Source organism: Mustela erminea, chromosome 9, assembly GCF_009829155.1.
Source record: "Mustela erminea isolate mMusErm1 chromosome 9, mMusErm1.Pri, whole genome shotgun sequence".
Classification (NCBI taxonomy): domain Eukaryota; kingdom Metazoa; phylum Chordata; class Mammalia; order Carnivora; family Mustelidae; genus Mustela; species Mustela erminea.
The window spans coordinates 21,453,499-21,471,020 of record NC_045622.1 but is presented as its reverse complement, the minus strand read 5'-3'; the positions used below and the strand labels follow the sequence as shown (position 1 = coordinate 21,471,020).

At 43.6% G+C, this 17,522-nt stretch overlaps 2 protein-coding genes across 9 annotated transcripts in view; one reads left to right on the top strand and one right to left on the bottom strand.

Annotated features, from left to right (window-relative positions):
* FAM118B (family with sequence similarity 118 member B) overlaps nt 1-6,116 on the bottom strand; it is a 51,229-nt gene extending 45,113 nt beyond the window's left edge. For 2 of the 6 annotated variants that reach the window (XM_032360559.1, XM_032360561.1), the window contains exons 1-2: nt 6,011-6,112; nt 5,058-5,391 (exon numbers count right to left, since the gene is read on the bottom strand). The gene's annotated coding sequence lies outside the window, so the exon portion shown is untranslated. Of the gene's footprint in view, nt 1-5,057; nt 5,392-6,010 lie in introns of all 6 variants that reach the window. The other 4 variants (XM_032360558.1, XM_032360555.1, XM_032360557.1 and 1 more) reach the window with 3 other exon arrangements.
* A 37-nt stretch (nt 6,117-6,153) lies between these two features.
* RPUSD4 (RNA pseudouridine synthase D4) lies at nt 6,154-17,167 on the top strand. Of its 3 annotated transcripts, none has more exons than XM_032360550.1 (7): nt 6,157-6,396; nt 6,763-6,928; nt 9,326-9,527; nt 13,746-13,839; nt 13,918-14,062; nt 15,377-15,474; nt 16,047-17,167. In XM_032360550.1, exons 1-7 carry the CDS (start codon nt 6,208-6,210, stop codon nt 16,308-16,310), a joined length of 1,158 nt encoding a protein of 385 aa, XP_032216441.1. In that variant the 5' UTR covers nt 6,157-6,207; the 3' UTR covers nt 16,311-17,167. The 3 variants fall into 3 exon arrangements, with proteins under 3 accessions (XP_032216442.1, XP_032216441.1, XP_032216443.1); XM_032360552.1 differs by lacking the exon at nt 6,157-6,396 and adding an exon at nt 6,449-6,536; XM_032360551.1 differs by lacking the exon at nt 15,377-15,474 and having other exon boundaries at nt 6,154-6,396.
* The last annotated feature ends 355 nt before the right edge of the window (nt 17,168-17,522 follow it).

Genomic DNA, 17,522 nt, shown 5'->3' with positions numbered 1-17,522 from the left:
ATTACTGATAAGAATGTGGCAATTATGTTGGAGCATCTGGGAAAAAATTAATAGTATGCACGTATGTGAAAAAAACAGTCAAAGGTCAACCTAAACACAAGAGAGGAACTGAGACAGATCATCAAGCTCAACAGGCTAATCACTGGGGGAGAAAAAAGCAAGACATAACATATGAAATGATTTAAAAATATGAAGATAATGCCTGAGAAAAGAGCAAAATAACAGAGTGGTTGCCTCTAAAGAAGGAGATTATGAGGTGGGGAGAATGGAGGGACTGCCCTCCACCCCATCCTTCTAGCACTCTTTGAACCATGTATGTTGATTACTTTAACAAAAAACAAAATAAGAAGGGAAAAAATAGCAACATTTAAAATCTGCCATTTTTCTTTCTACATGCTTTAGTAACCTAACATTTCTTCCAGTCTATCCATAAACAAATGAACTTTTTAGCTGGAGGCCTTGTTGAGCGGGAAGGAGTGAGGGCAACAGATTCCTGAGCTTTTAACTCAACATTTTCCTGAATCAAAATTTCTAGAGGAGGGATGTGTAGATTTAAAGGTACAAAGGCGGTTCTCCCCATCAAGCAAGTTGGGGAAATGTTGCCTAGTACATGGGGATCAGTAAACTCCAGCGTGGGTTTGGTTTTCTAACTCAGTTATAACAGTGCAGCTCTCCTATTAACAGTGGAGATGATTTTCGTTAACGCAACAATATCATTAGAATAAAATGCTTACAGTATATTCCAATCATTAACAACTGAAACACACACAAACAACAATCTAATCTTTAACTTACTATTGTTCAAATTTTCAAATGCAGAAAACAGATTTATTCAACTTGAGCAACTATCTGTTGCAAATACCTTCTTGAATTTCTACAGAGATCCTGACATTATCTGGCTTTTATCCAACCACATGGTTGAATAGTCCCACAGTTTTATATCATTTATGTTCTAGAACCATGGTTTTCCATCTTCACTCTTCCAATGTATAGAAAATGCTCTAATGTAATGATCTTATTTTAATTTATAACCACGAAATGCTAATAACTTGAGTACCTTCTACATGCTAGGCATCCCATATATTGATCTTGTTGATAACTGCAACAATACTATTAGGTATTACTAATTATGTGACACATATGGAAAAAAGGAGGCTGAGAATAAATGCTTGTAAATGACAAAGCCTTGTGCAAACCCCAGTGTTTTCAAAGCTCATGCTCAAAATACCACGCTGCCTTACTTCTGGCAAGCACTGGAATTTCAGAAATCATCTAATTCTTCACCACACCTGCTTTTTGGGGTGACAAATTTAAGGTCCAAAACACTAAAGTGAGTCACCTAAGTGGCAGAATTAGGCTAAATTCCATATCTCTTGATTCCTACCCTATTGAAGGCTTACTTATCAATCTATGAACCTGGTGCTATACTGGTATGCAGGACATACCTAATATTTTTTGGGCCTTAACCATGTGCTAAGTTCTACACAAGCGCTTTAACCTGCATGAACTCACTTAATCCTTACAGGAGTCCTAAGGCAGACACTATCCACATTTCACAAGACAAAGAAGCTCAAGAGAGAGAGGTTAAGTAACCTGCACAAGGTTAAAGAGATAGCAGGTTGCAGAATCCACAGTGCAAGCTCTGAGCCAATGCGCTCTGAACATCCTTAAGGTACAGGCTGCATGTCCCTTCTGAATGCCCAGTTTTATTTTTCTAATTAAAAGAGCATGCATGATGTGAGGGCTTTTCTCGAATCCTGATGCAAACAAATTAACTACTTAAAAAGAGAGACCAGCTGCAAAATTTGTCCACTGACTCCTTGCTTAGTGATACTAAGAAAGGTGTGATAATGGTATTGTAGTTTTGTTAAAAACCAGTTCTTATCTTTTACAGACACACACACTGAAGTGTTTACAGATGGTTCAACATCATCTGGGAGGTCAGGGTGGGTGCAGAACAAGAGTGGCCCTGTGCTGGTTGGTTGTAGAGGCTGGTGGATGGAAACATGGGGTTCATTATTTTTTCTTGTATAAATGTTTGAAATTTACAATTAAGAAAAAAATGCATGATTAAAAAAACTAGAAAAAACATGATATTAACAGTATTTGGGAAACAGAGCTATGAAAGATTTTCTCCCCCCTCTACACATTTTCTCTATTACTTTTATAATGAAAAACATAAACTATTTAAAAAAATTCTCTGTATTTTCTCTAAATAGGCAGAGCAAAACTGCCTGTAATCTAAGAACGTCAAAACATTATGACAAAAGCATTTCCCATCTCTTCACCAGTTAACTACTTTTTAAAAACGTTTAGAAAGGTCACTTTGTAAGGGTAAGTAAGATCTTCAAATATAAACTAGCCAAAAGCATAAAAGCACTTAAGAGAGAAATAAATTAGAGGACAATTTAACAAATACAACTAAATATACAATTCCTTTCAATAGTTAGCACTAGTCAAAGACCTTGATTGTGTAGTAATGCTGACTTTCCTAAATGGTCAAAAAGGCCACAGGCTAGGGATCTCCTCAGCCTATGGTGTGGTCAGATGGGGACTGGACTTAGCCTCAGCTCCCAGGCGAGCCAGCTGTCTTCTGCGCGCACCCTCCAATTTTCTACCATTTTCTACCATGATATGAAAAAGTTTGGGAAGTACTGGTCTAAGCCAGACCTGTCTTGACCATCACTCAAAAGCCAAATAAAATGCTGAAATGGAAAAAGTAACTAACACCCATATTATGGGTTATAACACAATGTTTTAGAAGACCACTGCTTTCTAGTATTTTTTTCTCTATCTGCACTCCCTCTCATGCCCCATATTAGGGAATCTTAAGGTCTATTCCAGCACCATTCAATGAAGTGACCTCCAAATATAAATGTTAGCTCAGTGGCATAAGGTTAAACTCTAGGTACAAGAGCAGAATCCTGATTCTCTGTGCTTATGCTAAATGTATGCAAGCTAAATCTGAAGTAAGTTCCACTTATTAAGAAAGTATGTGTCAATGGAAAAATCTTCAAAGAATAGAAGGTTGGAGTTCTAAGGATCTTCTTTTAAAGACAAAAAACTGGGGCGCCTGGGTGGCTCAGTTGTTAAGCCTTTGGGATGGAGCCTGCATCAGGCTCCCTGCTCAGCGGGAAGCCTGCTTCGAACCTCTCCGGCTCCCCCTGCTTGTGTTCTCTCTCTCGCTGCGTGTATGTCTCTCTCTCAAATAAATAAATAAAATCTCTTTAAAAAAAAAAAAAAAAAGGGACAAAAAAACTGAGCCCAAGTTACTTGTTCAGGTTGACAAGCAGCTAAGCTGGGACTAGTCCCCAGATCTCCCAGCTGCCAGTAACTGCACTTTCCAAGGCACCTCCAAGGAGTTCCTGCTAATTCCCCTTTGAATCTAAAACCAAAAACCATCCAAGTACTTCTTGCTCTTCAGGGACTGAACTCTTGATAGTCTGCAACTTGCAAATCATTATTTGAGAAGTCAGAATCTAACTTCATGCCACTAATTAATCTTAAATTTGTGATATTTAAACACAAGTTCCTTTATTAGTCACTCTTTGTTTATATTTGTGAAATTACAACGTCATCTTGTTCTTGGACGCTTCTGGAAATAGCCTCAAAAACGAATTATCAAGTACTTCTTTAAATAGTTATGTGGGGGGAACACACTATGATAAATCAAAATCTACGTAAAGAAGTCATGTTTGTAGAATGAAGGCAACACTAGACACCACTAAAAGAATTTTCTTCCTTGTACTGAGAAAACAGTACAGACAGACAAGAGGAGTCCCCAAACAAAAGGAGAATGTGACACGTGTTGAAGTCGTAAAGTATGTAAGTACAGGAAAATGAACTGCCTAAAATAAAATCAATTGAATGACGAAGGGAAAAGAGGCAATATAGCATTAAAAAACAAAAGACAGACAACATATTTGCATAAATTCCTGTATATGCAGACAGCAACTCTAACCACATGCTTCAAATATTAAGATATAACTTCTGCACCCATTTTGGATAAAGCTGCATTATGATTAAAAAACAAACAAACAAAAAAAATCCTCTGAATTCTTCAAATATCTTTACAGTTTCAAAAAGAAAAACCTGAAAGTTCCTTCTCTAGAAGAAAAAATTGACCAGTGTTTTTATTCTTAGGCACTGTAGTGTGTACCTTGGGTTACCCTGAAACCCAAGAACACAAGCTCTGTGTCACCAAGCATTGACATCTGAGTTGGTTCTTCATTTGTTTCCTACTACAGAATGCCAATTCTGCAAGAATTGGCCATTAAGCACAGGTTAAGGAAGGAAGAGCCCTTACACAAAATCATAAAAGTCCTATACCTAAAACAAATTTGTAATTAATGTAATGATATAAATTTAAATATTGACATTCACATTTCAGAGTCCTTGGAAAAGGAGGCTTCACCTTACCTGTGAATTTGCCAGGAAAAAAAAGAGAGAGAGAGAGAGAGAAAGGGAGAAGTTGTGTCCCAACCTCCCTCGGGAATTCTTTGAATTTATATCCTGATCATCTGTCTTATTACAGAAACATACATACACAAACCTTCCTCCCCACTCTTTACAAATACATTTACTCCTACCTCCATTCTTCAGATCAAAAACTGACAGAGAGAAGACAATTCAAATGTTCAGACACATCTACTATACGTCTGTGAATGCACTGCATTACACAAGAATGAATATTTGTGGGTTTACTCTGTGCCTAAAGTGGGGATTACAAAGAAACCATGAGTGAGTCTTCAAGGTACTCAAGACTTCAGCAGCAGTTGCCAACCACACATCCTGACTTGTATCCAAAATCAGTTCAAACGCAAAGAACAGTACAGTGTAGGGAGAAAGATCACGGGATAAAGCATAACCTCTTTACTGTTCCCCTAGACTGCAGCATCCCGGCTGAATCTGTCCTGCATTCGACTGCCAGATTCATTTCTAGGATTGAAGGAGTTTCTCTCCTGCTCAAGAAGCTTCAAACACGCCTCATTACTTATAACATCTAGCTCAAACTCTTCTTGGACTGAAGAAGTCTTCTATAGGTTTGCTCCACTCACCTGTTCAACTTTACTCCTCTCAATATGGCTCCCTTCTGCCAGTCCCTTTCGGAGAGGTAAGTCGCAAACCTAATTCCACTACCTACTGGAACTCCTCAAGGGGCCTTCATTCTCAGCAGTCTTAAAAAATTGTTTCCTCTAGTGTCGGTACAGATCCATTAGTTTTCTGAACATCCCTTCGGAACTCGCCATTAGGTTTCTTAACAAATGGCAGGTATGTCCCAAGGTATTTTTCATATTAGCACCCCAACCAGAGGTTCATCTTTCCAGATACCCCTCGGTGAAATCAGAGGGAGTCGCTTGCAGTTTGGGCATGGGAGTTCCAACACTGCACCTTGGAAGAGAGGGAGAGAGGGTTTGGGGTGGTTGCAAAGTAGGGAGGGAGAAACATGAAGGAAGCATAAAAGGGAGGGGAAGGTCCGTGCTCTTTACCGTATTTTCAGTCTTGTCTTTGGAAGGAGCGGGGAGAGCGTAAGGAGAGAGGAGACTCCAAAAAACTCAAGGTGTTCCCTAGGAAGGAATACGGGCTGGGGGCCCCCGGATAACGGAAGGGTTCCCATCACCCCCGGGAGAGAAGGACAGGTTACAACCTGAAACAAAGAGGAGGTGAGGAGTGGAGAGCCTACAGAGATCCGGCATCTCCGAAGGTCGAGCGGCAAGGAAATGAGAGGTGACACGACGCGTCCCTCAGGGGGCTGGCCGGACACCAGGGATGTGGTTGCCAAGAGGGACGAGGTAGGCGCCTAAGAAGGCTCTGGGGCGAGCGTTTATGGGGCATCGCTTCCACGGGGCGCGGGGGCGGGGAAGTGTTTTTGAGTGGGGTCTTCTCGCACAGGGAGAAAAGGATCCCGGTGCAGTGCTCTCCGAGAGCAGAAGCCCCGGAGACGCGAAAACGTTAAAGCGTTGAAGAACCGGCATTTCCTAGCCCCAGCCCGGCTTCCCTACACACTCACCGAGTCTCCTCCAAACGCCACCGCTCCAGCTGCAGCTACCGGCCGGCGCAGCCGCACTCAGCGCGCACCACCCCACGTGACTCGGCCCAGAGCCCGCCCCCTCACCCTCCACGTGATCCTCAAGACCCGCCCAAAACCTCCTGCCTCTCGCCCCTCTTCGGCGCGTGGTCTAGATACGCCCCTCCTCTTTTGACAAGATGGCGGCGCCCAGCTCTAACGCGCCTCGCCTCTGGGTCTGGGGTTCCAGGCAGCGTTTGGGGAGTGTCTTTAGCCTCTTCTCAAAGCCATTTTGTTCGGCCGCTGCTGCGTCTGGGACCATGAGTGCCCAGCGATTAGCGGAGAAGCTCCGAGCCCAGAAACAGGAACAAAAGACGAAGCAGCAGCCGGTGAGTCCGAAAGGACCACAACTCCCAAGAGGCAGTACGTTCCCGGGTTCTCCGGCTGGGAGTGAGGTGGGAGGGTCCGGACAGATGTTAAGGAAATGTGGAGGATCTGTGGAAGAACGGGGAGAAAGGAAAGGGAAGAGGTCAGTATGGTACCGTATCTTCCTGCGGGCTGGATCTTTGGCTCCTGCCGGCCTCAGCCCTGAGCACTGCGTGGAGATAGGTAAAACAGACATGCACCGCCGCTCTCAAATTATTCCGAGAAGGCGCGAGTCCAAAGCAGAAATAGTCATTCCCAACCCACATTGTCACCCAAACTTATTGAAAGTCTTCACCAGTCTTTTCCTGGCGCTCCTTCTCTCCGCATAGGTGCCCACAAGCCCTGTTCAGCGGAGAGTTCAAGAACTAGTACGGTTCACAAAGCAGCTGCAACGAGTCCACCCCAACGTGCTTGCTAAGGCACTGAGCCGAGGGATTGTGCACCAGGACAAGGATCTCGTGGTCATCAATAAACCTTACGGTCTCCCTGTGCATGGTAAGGACCACGTGAGGGAGGTTGGTGCTTCTGTTTTCACTACAATTAGGGGCAACTCTGACACATTACTTGTGGGGCTCGAAGACTTGCATTCAAAATAATTAAGCTCTTGTAGAGTACTATATAAGGCACTACTGAAGACAGAGATAGAAAAGACAGTCTCTGCATTCCAGACATCTGGCAGTCAGCAGTGATTTCTGGAATGCACTGTGTTCAGACCTCCATGGGAATTTTTATAGAGAAATACTAAGGCTTTGTGATTCTTGTCTTCATGTTATGTTCCATCAAAACTGGGATAGAAGAGGGGCACCTGGGTGGCTCAGTGGGTTATGCCTCTGACAGCCCAGGGTCAGGCTCCCTGCTCAGTAGGGAGTCTGCTTCTCCCTCTCCCACTGCCCCTCCCCTCTGCCCATTATACCTTGCCCTTCCTCATTCACTCTCCCTCTCTCAAGTAAATATATAAAATTAAAAAAAAAAAAAAAAGAACCAGAAAAGAAGAAATGACATATAAGAAAAAAATAGATAGCACTTAATATATTAAGGTTCAGATCATTTCTCCTTCTGACAATGGCACCAGTATATTTTTTGCCTTTATTCACAATTTTCCCACATTCACTAATTTTTATAAGTACTCTGTTTCTATTTTTGGCCTATAAATCTCTTGTGGATAACGTGTTCTGGTAGTTTATTACCTTCTATAAGTAATTGTATTTCCATATAATGACTCTGAATTTCCTGCAAGGGTCTTTTTTAACTATGGTGATTTATTGCATATTTTGTTCACATGATCCAGAATATAATTTCATCAGTTAAGTCCAGACCAAGGAAAATAGTCCATCTTCATTGAACAAAGATCAGAAAAATCTCAACCCACAAGCCCCAAACTGCAACATAAATCAGTCAGCCACCGCAAGCCATGAGTGGAGACAGAATAACCTGAGAAAAATTAGATCTTATACTATGCATGGGCAAGGATCAAAGAAGGACCACCTTAAACATGCAGAAACTCCAATCACAGAAACCAATATGAAAACTAATTAAAAAAGGGGGGGGCGGAGTTTCAGCCAAAGCAAAGATTAAACTGCCCTACAGAGAGATCTCTACTATTGAAAACATACACAGGATTCACACACACACAAAAACACATATAAATCTGGGAGTGCCTGAGTGACTTAGTTGGTTAAGCGTCTATCTTTAACTCAGGTTAACTCCCACATGATCCCAGGGTTCTTAGATTGAACCCTGAGTCAGGCTCCCTGCTCAATGGGGAGCCTGCTTCTCCCTCTGCCTCTGCCTCTCCCTCTGCTCGTGCTTTCTCGCTCTTTCTCAAATAAATAAAATCTTTCAACAAACCCTGCATATAAACCTATATAGAAGATAACTTCCTTTAAAGAGTTTATAGAAATTATAAAATATAGAAGACATTCATGTTATTAAAAGTGCCAAAAGATATGTATTCATGATAAGAACTTAAAAAAGAATAAAAGGAAAATGTCTGTGTGTTTGTGTGCACAGAGTACCTAATGAAACTCCAAGACGCCTGGAACTTAATGGACATTGAAATATTTCTGAATAAATGTTGAATGTAGTTGTCTAAGACAGCTGGAGTGAGATAAGAAAGACCGATAGAAAGAAAATGCAGGGAAAGGGATTTATTGGGGGAAAAGGCATAGTTGTGCTAAAAGAATGCTTTTAGGGGAGGTATGGAGAAAAGTATAAAGACAAGGAATTAAGTCAGACATTGCCAAGTGTTGTGTGTATTTTCTTTTTCTGTCTTGATCTTTTTCTTCCCATTCTTCATGAGATAATTATTATCCAGATATTTACATTTTATAGTTGAGAAAACTGAAAGTTGGAAAGATTAAATCATCTATTCAGGTTCAGTGGCTAGTTAGGCCTAGAATAGAACTGAGTAGCATCTCACCTAAAGGTTATCTTCTTAGCTCTTCTGTAATAGCTCAGGAGAGCCTCACAGTCTTGTATTCACCCTTTAGTTTACTTGGCAAATTCTCAAACCTTTGTTTATATAGTGAAATATCAGACCTCCTCATTTTGATTGCTGACTTTATTATGAATGTGCAAGTAGATTAATAAATATATATTATATATATATATATATATGAGGAGGAGGCCACATGCTGTAGGCCAGTGCTTCTCAGACATTATGAAAAGGCATGTGAGTCCCTTGGGCATCTTGTGAAAATGCAGATTTTGATTTAATAGTCTGGGTTGGGAGCCTGAGATTCCTTTCCAACAAGCTCCCTGGGCTTTGACATTGCTAGTTCCTGGACCACATTTCAGAATAAAGCTCGTGAAAACATTGACTTTCTTCCCAGGTAGAGTTCTTTGGTGGGATCTTTTACTGGCCACTAAAACCTGTGGCTCTTCCCTTTGTAGGTGGCCCTGGGGTCCGGCTGTGCATCAGTGACGTATTGCCCATCCTGGCAAAGATGCTTCATGGCCACAAGGCAGAGCCCTTGCATCTGTGCCACCGGCTGGACAAAGAAACTACAGGTGTAATGGTGTTGGCCTGGGAGAAGGAAGTGGCACATCAAGTACAGGAGTTGTTTAGAACCCGTCAGGTGGCAAAGAAGTACTGGTATGAAGCCCATCGCCAGTGGTAGACTTGGTATAAATGAAGGCATCCTTTTATCTCATTGTCCATTCATATGGAAGGACCTCCTGTTAAGAGAAGGAAGGCACTGTGCTAGGACTTATGGGCGTATGAAAAGAATAGGAAAGAGACTTAAGTGCTTAGGACCTTAGAGTCTCTTGGAATAGAGATTCCTCATTGTGGTTGTACATAAAAATTATTGAAAATTAATTACACAAGTAATACATGATTTCATTCCTTTGGTCAAATCATCAAAAAACAAAGATAAAGCAAAAAATTCTTGGAGAATCTACCCACTCTGTTGTTCTAGTCCCTTCCCTTGGGATAGTTTGGTTTTTATTCCTCTGGTCCTTACTCAATGTATTTATGAACATGTCTGATATATACAGTGTGTGTGTATTACATTGTACACTGTACACTACTTTTTTTTTTAAGATTTTGTTTGAGAGAGAGAGTGAGCACAAGCGGGAAGAGCAGCAGGCAGAGGGAGCGGAGGAGCAGGCTCCTCGCTGAGCAGAGAGCCCAACATGGGACTCCGGGTTCATGACTTGAGCTGAAAGGAGACGTAACCCACTGAGCCACCCAGGCACCCCAACACTGTACTTTTCTTTGACCACTTAATTATGTCTTGGAGATCTTTCCATGTTAGTGCATATAGGTTTACCTCCATTTTTTTTAATAGAAGAAAGACAGGTGAACAAAACTGTAACCTACTGCTATCCTCCATCAACTCAATTTTCTTCTCCAGAGGAGATCACTTTTCTAGTCTTGTGTAAGCTTCCTGTATACAGGGCATGTATAAGTGAATTATTATATGGCAGTGCATTTAGCACTGCTTTGCATCCTGCTTGATTTTACTTGGATGGTATATCTTGGAGAGCATTTTGCATGTACATTTAGAGCTTCATAGTATTCTGTTGTATGGCTATATCATTGTTTCCTTATTGATGGACATTGAGTTAACTTTCTATTTTTCAGAGTCTGTTGCAAAGAATACATGATTATATCTTTAAGACAGATTCCTAAAGATGGAATTGCTAGGTTGAAGGGTATACACATTTAATATTTGTTTTTTGTTGGTGGTGATGGTTTTTTTTTTTTTTTTTTAAGATTTATTTATTTGAGAGAGAGAGTGAGTGAGTGTGAGCACACGAGCCAGAGGAGGGGCAGTGGGAGATGGAAAGGGACTGAGAATCCCACAGACTCCCAGCTGAGAGTGGGGCCTAATGTGGGCCTCCATCCCAGGACCCCAAGATCATGAGCTGAGCTGAAACCATGAGTCAGATGCTTAACTGACTGAGCCACCCAGGCACCTCTCACACATTTAATATTTGAATAGTTACTATTATTAGGTAGGCCAGGTTTTCCTCCCACTAGGGTAATGAGGACCTACCTCCCCCTACAGCTGACCAGCACATTTTGGGGGTTTGCCACTGTGATGAGGAAAAAAAAAATGTTTTCTATTTCCCTGTGTATCAGTGATGTTATTTGTCTGCATGTTTATTGGGTTCTCATGTTTTTTTTAGTTTCCCTTTCTGTGAACAAACCGTCTCTTTCCTTTGCCTGGTTTCTCTTGGGCTGTTTATTATTTTCTGTTTGATTTGTAGCTACTCTTTTTATCTTTTCGAAGTTAGTCCTTTTTGTACTACAGATTTTGCAGCTACTTTCTGATCCTGGGAGCCTTTAAAAAATCTCTATGCCAAGACCCACCCACAGAGGCCCTGATTAATAAGTCTGATGGGTATGGGCATCTGAATTTCTTAAAAGCTCCACAGCTGACTCTGCTGTGGAATCAAATGTAAAAACCACTGTAATAAGAGATTACAGGTAATGGTAGAGGTTTAGCATAGTAACTAAGCTCAACAAGATCTGTGTTCAACTGTCAGCTGTGCCGTTTACAAGCATGGGTCCTTAGGCATGTTCTTAAACCTCTCTAAGCTTTGTCTTCATAGGAAAAGTGAGAATAATAGAGTTGAGGAAAGGGTTAAATGAGACGTACATGTGAAGTGTTTGACATAGTACCTAGCTCATAGTAAAAGCTGAAAGACAGAAAATTGAGACTATCATGTATACTAGTAATCCAGGTGCAGGTCTGTAAAAAGTGTTGGGGCACCTGGGTGGCGAAGTTGGTTGGTCAGCTGACTCTCGATTTCGCCTCAGGTCATGCTCTCAGGGTGGTGGTATCAAGCCCCACTTTGGGCTCCAAGCTCAGCAGGGAGTCTGCTTCAGGTTTCTCTCTTTCTCTCCCTCTGTCCCTCCTTCTCCTTGCGCATGCGCTCATTCTCTCTCTCTCCAGAATAAATAAATCTTAAAGAAAGATGTTACATTATTTGTGAAAATTGTTTATGAAAGTTTAGACTTGGTAACCATTCTGTGGAGGAATTGAAATCCGTTCATTGTGTGTTGATGAATGAATAGGATTTGCTAGACGAGATGGAGAACTGTGTTTTAGATGGTGGGAATGCATACACACAAAGGATGAAAGCACGCAGTGTAGTTTGTAGTGGGGAATGCTGACAGATAATGCTGGAAAGGTAGACTGGAACCCAGTTAATGATGGCCTTAAATACCAGGTGCACAAAGTAGAAGTTAGCAGTAGAGCATAGCAGGCGACTGATTAACATCTACTGGCTTACTATGATAACAGCTTGTTACGGTTATTTGTTTGAATTATCATCATCATCTTCTTCTTCTTTTTTTAATTTGACCGACAGAGATCACAAGTAAGCAGAGAGGTGGGGGGTGGGGGAAGCAGGCTCCCTGCTGAGCAGAGAGCCAGATGCGGGGCCCCATCCCAGGGCTCTGAGATCACGGCCTGAGCCAAAGGCAGAGGCTTTAACCCACTGAGCCACCCAGGCACCCTTGTTTGAATCTTCTTACTAGACTTTGAATTCATTGAGAGTGGGAATTTTGGTCTCGTTCATCTGTACAGAACTAGTACCTCCCTAAATCAATGCCTCATTATATTCCTGGAGTATGTAGTGAGTGAACATATTTGAGCGTAGTGTTGTGTCATTAGGAAGAGGGAGCTCGCAGTTAAAACTCAATTTAAGTGTGGTAAAATATATCAGATGGCAGCCCAAACTGCCACCAGCCCAAAATGAGGTGTCCAGTGTGTGACTTGTGGGAGTGGGCTTCGTTTCTGTGATAGGCCACCCAGCAGGACTCCTTCATCATTGACCTAGAGGAGGCATAAGCGTAAGGACACAAGAAAGGGTCGTCTCCCCATCTCTGACATGATGAAAGGAGACCTCCAGCAAAATATTTATTGAGTTATGGGGGTTGTTTCTGTGACTTTGAGCCGAGTTCCCCTGTTTGTCTACCTGGCAGATCGGGCAGGTGCAGTCCTGTGACTTTTTCATTCCATTCATTCATTTACTTGTTCATTCATTTCATATGCAGTCAGGACTTAACCATCTTTTAAAAAACAGGATACAAAACCATATTATCCTCATTACTTTTTTTTTTTTTCTTAAAGATTTTATTTATTTATTGGACAGACAGAGATCACAAGTAGGCAGAGAGGCAGGCAGAGAAAGAGGAGGAAGCAGTCTCCCCAAAGAGCAGAGAGCCCGATGTGGGACTCGATCCTAGGACTGTGGGATTATGACCTGAGCCGAAGGCAGAGGCTTTAACCCACTGAGCCACCCAGGCGCCCCTACCCTCATTTCATTTTAAACTATACATACTCATTTTGGGGGGCACCTGGGTGGTGCAGTTGATTAAACGTCCCACTCTGGGTTTCAGCTCAGGTTGTGATCTCAGGGTGGTGAAATGGAGCCCGGGCTCAGGGCAGAGCCTTCCTGGGTTTCTCTTCCCCTCTCCTACTGCCCCTCCTCCTCACACGCACTCTCTCGCTCTCTCTCTCTCAAATACATAAATTAAAAAAACAAACAAACCTATACATATTCATTTTTAAAGGTTGGAAGGAAAGATTATGTTATTAATATAATTTTTTGGTTTTTCCCCCAATAGTTTATAATTAGCATACATTACTTTAGTAGTAAAAAAAAGATGCGGTCATAAGAGTAGTATCAAGCTCTCAGGCTAAGTGCTATGACAGCTTTATGACTTAGGATGCTCCATTCTTAAGAACTGACCACAGTAGAGCAGAAGGTCCAGTGTTACACCTCTAAGTAGCCAAATCTGAGGAGCTCCCCGCTCACCTTATGACTTAAGCCAGGGTCTGTGTGTTACGCCCAGGACCATCACAGTGTGCGTCCCCGTGCCCCCGGCGGGAGTCGTGGACATCCCTGTCATCGAGAAGGAGGTGCAGGGTCAGCAGCAGCACTACAAGGTGGGTGAGCTGTCGTCCCCAGGGGCTTGGCTTTTCTGCTCTTCCTTTGCAACCATGTCTTGCTTTCTTTGGTGTCAGATGACGCTGTCCCCAGGCTTCCGCATGGAGGATGGGAAGATGGTGAGAGCACGGAGCAACCGGAAGGCGCACACAGCTGTGACTCAGTACCAGGTGCTCAGCAGCACTCTGTCCGCTGCCCTCGTGGAGCTCCAGCCCATCACCGGTGAGGCACCACCTTTCTGCTGGGGGATGGCAAGAGCCCAGGGCTGCTGAGCCGCGCCCAGGGCCTCGCTCTGGGTCCTGCCCTTCTTCCAAGCAGCTGGTGCTATGAGAGGGCTGGGATTGCAGCTGACGTGTTTGAGAGTGTGCCTCTGGTGCTAATCCGAGGCTGGGAGCTCCAGCGGGGATGGCTGTTTAAAAATAGTAGGTAGCAGAAAGATATAAATAGTTTGCTTACATTTATTTAAAAAATCTGCAAAGCGGTTTCTCAAAAAAATTAAACACAGAATTACCATATAATCCAGCAATCCTCATGGGTATCTACGCAAGAGAATTGAAAGCAGGGGTTTGGAAAGATCTGTGTACAGTAGTGTTCATGGCATCATTATTCCCAATAGCCAAGAGGTGAAGCCAGTCTCGATGGCCACTGCCAAATGAATGCGTAGACAAAGTGTGCGGGCAGATGACGGAATGAGTATGTCTTGAAAAGGAAGGAAATTCTGACATGGGCCACAATGTGGTTGGTCTTGATGCCAAGTGAAAGAAACCAACACAGGACGAATGTTGCGTGATTCCAATTATGACACACCTAGAGCACTTAGATTCAGAGACCAAGTAGAATAGTGGTTACTGGGGGCCGTAGGAAGCGGGAAGGAATGGGGAGTTGTCGTTTAATTGGGCCAGAGTTTCAGGTGGGGAGGATGCTTGTGCTCTCTCTCTCTTGCTCTTGCTCTGTCTCAAAATAAATAAAATCTTTTCAAAAAATAGTTAAGATAACATTTTATGTTATGAATATTTTGCTACAGTGAAAAATGTACAAAGCACTACTATTTAGCATTCTATAATAATGTTATCTAAAAATAAAACAAAACGGGTCATTGAGTGGGTCTTCCCCCCCCCCCCTTAAGCCTTGGACTCTTGATTTCCACTCAGGTCACAAGCTCAGTGGTGGTAAGATTGAGATTCTCGCTTTCACTCTCCCTCTGCCCCCCTCCCTTGCACACATGTGCTCTTGCTTTCTCTTTCTCTTTGTCTCAAAAACAAAAAAGTTAAGCAGGGAGAGATACCAAGTTGATGATAATGGTTATCTGTAGTGAAAAGGGAACTGAGGGGGAGGGGAACTTAGTGTCTTAACAGCATGTGTAATTTTATTTCCTACCAGCTTATAGTTTGTTCTGTTCTTCTTTATACTTTGCTGTAGGTGCGGCGTTGCCAGTCTTACTGTGCTTCAGTTAAATAGGGTTAGAAGCACAGTAATGCACAGTATGGTTTCTGGAGCTGCTCAAGTTTTCTCTCTTTTCTTGTTGTTGTTGTGAAGGAGTAAAACATCAGCTTCGAGTTCATCTGTCTTTTGGACTGGATTGCCCAATCCTTGGTGATCACAAGTACTCAGACTGGAATAAGCTGGCCCCCCAGGTGACCCTGGTTTGTCTGTGCAACAGCTAAGGTGGGGGAGCTTTCGCTTTCCCTTTGTTAAAATCCGACGTGAGTCACCGCAAGGATGTATTGCCTGTACTGTACTAGTTACCCAAACTAGTCACCTCACTTAGAGAGAAACAGCTGCTGTTCTCACGGAGCTGCAGGATCTGTTCGCAAAACCCTTGCGCTTCATTTGTTTGTCTTGGATTGTGTTTGGAGGCTGGGGACAGGTGGGGTTGGTGGTGGGGGGGGCACTTTCCGGAGGCTTCAAGCAGCCTTTCATGCTTTTGGTGAAGATGGGTGGGGGACACTTGTTTATCTTTTGTTGTCAGAGCCCATTCTCTAGGAAGGCCAGAGAACTGGCTGATAAGAACTTCGCTGGCCTGGTGGTTTTTCTCTCACCTGGGTTCCAAACCCTTCCAGGAATGTTCCTGAAGCAGGCTGTACACCACTGTGCCTTCCAGGGGAGTTAGTGGTGGTTCCTTTAAGGGGAAAATGTCTGTCCCTGTGTGCTGCTCAAGGACGAGCTCTTGGCCTGGCTCTCAAGAGGCTGTCTTGTCTTTGTACAGAAGCTGTCTCTTGGTACCCTGAAGAAGCTGGGGCTGCACCAGGCGAAGGCCCGTCACATCCCGCTTCACCTGCACGCGCGCCAGCTGATCCTGCCGGCCCTGGGGTCCAGGAAGGAGGAACTCAGCTTGGTCTGCAAGCCTCCTCGCTTCTTCGTCTGCTCCCTGCGACGCCTGGATCTACAGATGCCAAGTCAGGATCAGAATGGGGACGACGAAGCCGGACATGAGGGTGCAATAAAGACCGCTGGGCTGTTTGGCCCCTGAATCCTTTTTTTGTTTCATGGATCTCACTTGGGACAGACTCCAGAAGAGCCAGGTGTGGGAAGTGGAAGAAACCCAGCTGCTTCTAGGCCTTTACTGGACACTAAGTCCTATTTACTGAGACACTGGCCGCACTCTGGAAAAGCCTGCGGGAAGTCTCCCTGCCTCCCAGTCTCCTTGCCCAGAGGGAAGAGAGCCCAGGACCAGGCAGACTGGGTCCATAATTGAAAAAGGAGAAACTCGAGCACAGAATCTGTGCTCCGAAACTGTTTCCGTCCAACAATAAATCCCTTGATCTATCTGGAAGGCTCTGGTGGTTGGAAAGAGCGTGTGGCGGTCATCTGACTGCTGGAGAAATTCAGAAGCAGTTAGCCACTGTCCTCATGGATGTTCAGGATCTAATAGCAAAACCTCTCTGCTCCACTTGTTTCGTCCCAGATTCTGCAGACCCGTCAGAAGGCAGGATTCTCTCCAGCCGCAGCGCAGGAGCCTTCTTTCGGTAGTGACTAGAGCCTGCAAAGGGTGTTAGAGAAGCGAGAAAAGCAGATGTGAAGTCCGGCCGGTCGGCAGCCCCTGGTGGGGAACACATACGGTCTGGAGAGGGCAGTGGTTAGCTCCAGCTCCGTGCTGCTCTGTGGGAACAGGTTTTCTCTCCTTTTTTTTTTTTTTCTTTTTTTCAGAGAGTCAAGAAACCCAGATTCTGTAGAGTCTTAAACAGTGGCGGGGGGGTGGGGGGCACTGACCCCCGCCTTGTACAGTCAAAAATCCACATGTAACTTTTGACTCTCCCAAAACTTAACTGCTAGTGGCCTCCTGTTGACCGGAAGCGTTACCAATGACACAAACAGTTGATTAACACATATTTTGTATGTTCTGTGTATTATATGCTGTATTCTCACTCAGCCAGAGAAAAGAAGACGTTATTAAGAAAATCATAAGGAAGAGAATACATTTACGGTTCTGTGCTCTATTTATCAAAGAGAAATCCGAGTATAAGTGGCCTGCACCATTCAGACCTATTTTTGGTGGATCAGCTGTATTTATGGGAAAGCTCCAAGTGTATTAACTCACTAAAATGAATGTGTAAAACACAGCTGTCCCCAAACCCAGGTGGTCACCAGGTCTGCCCTGTTTCCCTCTAGAACGCCTCCTCTGAGGATGGGCTTTCTCGCTAGTCCCACCCCACTTCCTGAGCACCAGCTTCACTCCCCACAA